The 3,941-nt window shown below is 34.4% G+C and overlaps 1 protein-coding gene across 1 annotated transcript; it reads left to right on the top strand.

Annotated features, from left to right (window-relative positions):
- The first annotated feature begins 1,562 nt into the window (after positions 1–1,562).
- On the top strand, positions 1,563–3,689 carry LOC139843966 (uncharacterized). Its single transcript, XM_071834158.1, has 4 exons — positions 1,563–2,459; positions 2,548–2,797; positions 2,898–3,292; positions 3,363–3,689. Exons 1-4 carry the CDS (start codon positions 1,563–1,565, stop codon positions 3,687–3,689), a joined length of 1,869 nt encoding a protein of 622 aa, XP_071690259.1.
- The last annotated feature ends 252 nt before the right edge of the window (positions 3,690–3,941 follow it).

Raw genomic sequence — 3,941 nt, 5'->3', positions numbered from 1 at the left:
TTTCCAACTATAAACCTATACTTTTTCTGCTTAGATTCATAAAATAGAGTTCAATATGAAACCATAGCAATTTGATTCACTCAAAACGGATTTAAAATGAAGAAGTTATGGGTAAAACAAGATTGGATAATTTTTCTCATTTTAGCTACGTGAAAATTGGTAACAAATCTATTCCAACCATAACTTAATCAACTTGTATTGTATATTATGTAATCTTGAGATACCATAGACACGTATACAATGTTTTGACCTATCATGTCGACACATCTATATATATTTCGGAACAACCATAGACACTCTATATGTGAATGTTGGAGTTAGCTATACAGGGTTGAGGTTGATTCCAAAATATATATAGTTTGAGTTGTGATCAATACTGAGATACGTATACACTGGGTCGTGGATTGATTCAAGATAATATTAATCGATTTATTTCTGTACATCTAACTGTGGACAACTAGTTGTAGGTTACTAACGAGGACAGCTGACTTAATTAACTTAAAACATTAAAATATATTAAAAGTGTTGTAAATATATTTTGAACATACTTTGATATATATGTATATATTGTTATAGGTTCGTGAATCAACCAGTGGCCAAGTCTTACTTCCCGACGAAGTAAAAATCTGTGAAAGTGAGTTATAGTCCCACTTTTAAAATCTAATATTTTTGGGATGAGAATACATGCAGGTTTTATAAATGATTTACAAAATAGACACAAGTACGTGAAACTACATTCTATGGTTGAATTATCGAAATCGAATATGCCCCTTTTTATTAAGTCTGGTAATCTAAGAATTAGGGAACAGACACCCTAATTGACGCGAATCCTAAAGATAGATCTATTGGGCCTAACAAACCCCATCCAAAGTACCGGATGCTTTAGTACTTCGAAATTTATATCATATCCGAAGGGTGTCCCGGAATGATGGGGATATTCTTATATATGCATCTTGTTAATGTTGGTTACCAGGTGTTCACCATATGAATGATTTTTATCTCTATGTATGGGATGTGTATTGAAATATGAAATCTTGTGGTCTATTATTATGATTTGATATATATATAGGTTAAACCTATAACTCACCAACATTTTTGTTGACGTTTTAAGCATGTTTATTCTCAGGTGATTATTAAGAGCTTCCGCTGTCGCATACTTAAATAAGGACGAGATTTGGAGTCCATGCTTGTATGAAATTGTGTAAAAACTGCATTCAAGAAACTTATTTTGTTGTAACATATTTGTATTGTAAACCATTATGTAATGGTCATGTGTAAACAGGATATTTTAGATTATCATTATTTGATAATCTACGTAAAGCTTTTTAAACCTTTATTGATGAAATAAAGGTTATGGTTTGTTTTAAAATGAATGCAGTCTTTGAAAAACGTCTCATATAGAGGTCAAAACCTCGCAACGAAATCAATTAATATGGAACGTTTTTAATCAATAAGAACGGGACATTTCAAAAGAGTACTTTAAGTTGCATGCTGTAGAAACAAGGAGAGCTCTTATTTTAATAAGAAATGAGAAAGATAGGATAAGAGGAAGTTGTGAGGGAATGCTATCAAAGTTTGTGAAAAAGGATTTTTGTGGAGCTAATAATGTTGAGCAACAAGATAAAGGGGTTGGTGAAACAGAAAAAGACATAAATGTGGGAACCACCAAAAAAGTAAATACAAGTGAGAAGAATCCAAGAAAAGGAATCAAAGTGGGTGATAAGAAAGAGAAAACAAAGGCAGTGGGTACCAAGTTAGAGAGAAGAAAAGCAAGACTCAAAAATCTTAAATGTCCATGGGTGGTTCAGATCTCTATTAATCCAAAAACACAGACATTTGAGGTCAAAATCTTGAATGATAAACACAAATGTTTGAAGACCAGATCTAACAAGAATTGCACCTATAAGTTTCTTTCCTCAAAGATCATTCACCAGTTAACCTCAAACCCTAATCTACCCACTAAGGCTGTTAAAGCACAATCTGAGGCTAATTTCAATTTGAATGTTTCTAGATACAAGGCATATAGAGCTTTAAGAGAGGCACAGACAAAACTTCAAGGGGATTACATGGATCAGTATCTACACCTAAGGGATTATATTAAGGAATTACAGAGAAGTAATCCAAACACAACAGTTAGGGTTTTAACAGGTAATGAAGATCCTAATGCAGAAGTTGTTCAGTTCAAGAGAATATATATTTGTCTAGGGGGTTTGAAACAAGGTTTTAAGGAATTAGGCAGAGATTTAATTGGTGTAGATGGTGCATTTATGAAGGCACCTGCTCATGGTCAACTCTTGACAGCTGTGGGGATTGATTCAAACAATGGAATCTATCCACTTGCATATGCTATGGTGGAGCAAGAAAATTACAATGCTTGGTGCTGGTTTCTTAATTGCTTGAGAGATGATTTGGAGCTGGACAGAACATCAAATTTCACCTTTATGAGTGATAGACAGAAGGTATGACTTTATTCAAGGTTTTTTTAGTTCTTACTTTATCACATTTATCAAATTAATGTTCTTATATAGTTTTATTTTATGTATTTAGGGATTAATTCATGCAGTAGAAAAAGTTTTTCCATGTGCTGAACATAGGTTCTGTCTAAGACATATACATGAGAACATGAAGAAGAAATGGGGTGGGCTGGTATACAAAAAACAGTTATGGAAGTGTGCAAGTGCAACTACTGTGCCTCAGTTTGAGAAAGCCATGCTTGAAATGAAAGGACTGAATGCAGCTTGTTGGAAATACTTGGCAGACATTCAACCAAAACATTGGGCTAGGAGTCATTTTACTGGTACTTTTCTATTCTCTTAACTTGTATCATTTTAGTTGACATGGAATTGTGTCTCCATTATTAGTTATATCATATGTCTGATGTGTCTTCACATGGAGAGCTTTGTCTGATGTGTTACTTAACAATATGTGTGAGGTATTGAATAAATGTTTATTGGAGGCTAGGGACAAACCAATAATAACTGCTTTAGAGTATGTGAGGGAGTATTTGATGAGAAGAATTGCAGTTATTAAAGTTAAACTTTCAAAGGCTGATGGACATCTAACCCCAACTGCAACCAAATTGTTTGAAACTATCAAAGAAGCTGCTTCACAATATACAGGTATTTGGGGTGAAGATGATCAATATCAAGTATCTGGACCTCATAATGATCAGTGTGTTGTAGACTTAGGTGCAAAAACATGTGCATGCAGGAAATGGGAACTGACTGGCATGCCATGTAAACATGCTGTTGCAGCCCTGAATAACATGGCTTTACATAGTGAAAACATTCAGGTGCCTGAGCAATGGGTTCATCCAGTGTATTGGTTGGAAACCTGGAAAAAAATGCAATTCAACAATTAAGGCAGTGAATGGAAGTGCTTTATGGGAGAAAGCAACTAGGCAAACCACTCTGTTACCACCAATTAGAGTAGCATGTGCAGGAAGGCCAAAGAAAAACAGGAGGAAAGGTATGAATGAGAATGACAGCATGGTGAAGAATGGAAAGTTGTCAAGATTGGGAAAGACCTTGACTTGTGCTAACTGTAGAGGGGATGGTCATAACAAGAGGACATGTACAGCAGGTAAAAGTGGCAATGATGGTGCAACTGGCAGCAAAAATGGTGCAGGTAGCAAGAAAAGGAAGAAGGATACCAATGTTGCAAGTGGTACCAAGAAGTTAAGAGTTTGAGTGTTTTAGTTTCATGTGTTGTGTTTTGGATGCTTTAGGACCTGTGTTTGTGTTTGATGTAATCTTATGTTAAGACTAAAGTTTAAAACTTGTGTTGTGTTTTGGATGTAGGACTTGTGTTTTATATATAACTTGTAATGTGTTTTGGATGGTTAAAACTTCTGTTTGATGTAAACTTTGGTTTGTAATAACTTGTAATGTCTTTTGTGTTTGTTTTAATATCTTTATAACTTGTGTTTGTAACTGTTTTTT

The sequence above is a fragment of the Rutidosis leptorrhynchoides genome, chromosome 1 (genome assembly GCF_046630445.1).
Source record: "Rutidosis leptorrhynchoides isolate AG116_Rl617_1_P2 chromosome 1, CSIRO_AGI_Rlap_v1, whole genome shotgun sequence".
Classification (NCBI taxonomy): Eukaryota; Viridiplantae; Streptophyta; class Magnoliopsida; order Asterales; family Asteraceae; genus Rutidosis; species Rutidosis leptorrhynchoides.
The sequence above is the reverse complement of the archived record's forward strand: the minus strand, read 5'-3'. Positions and strand labels throughout refer to the sequence as shown.

What these genes read in the sequence shown, in the direction of transcription:
- LOC139843966 (XM_071834158.1), top strand. Translation starts at nt 1,563, where the DNA reads ATGCTATCAAAGTTTGTGAAAAAGGATTTTTGTGGAGCTAATAATGTT. An exon ending in TTATGAGTGATAGACAGAAG is followed by an intron (nt 2,460 to 2,547) that starts GTATGACTTTAT and finishes TTATGTATTTAG; the next exon opens with GGATTAATTCATGCAGTAGA. An exon ending in GGCTAGGAGTCATTTTACTG is followed by an intron (nt 2,798 to 2,897) that starts GTACTTTTCTAT and finishes TCACATGGAGAG; the next exon opens with CTTTGTCTGATGTGTTACTT.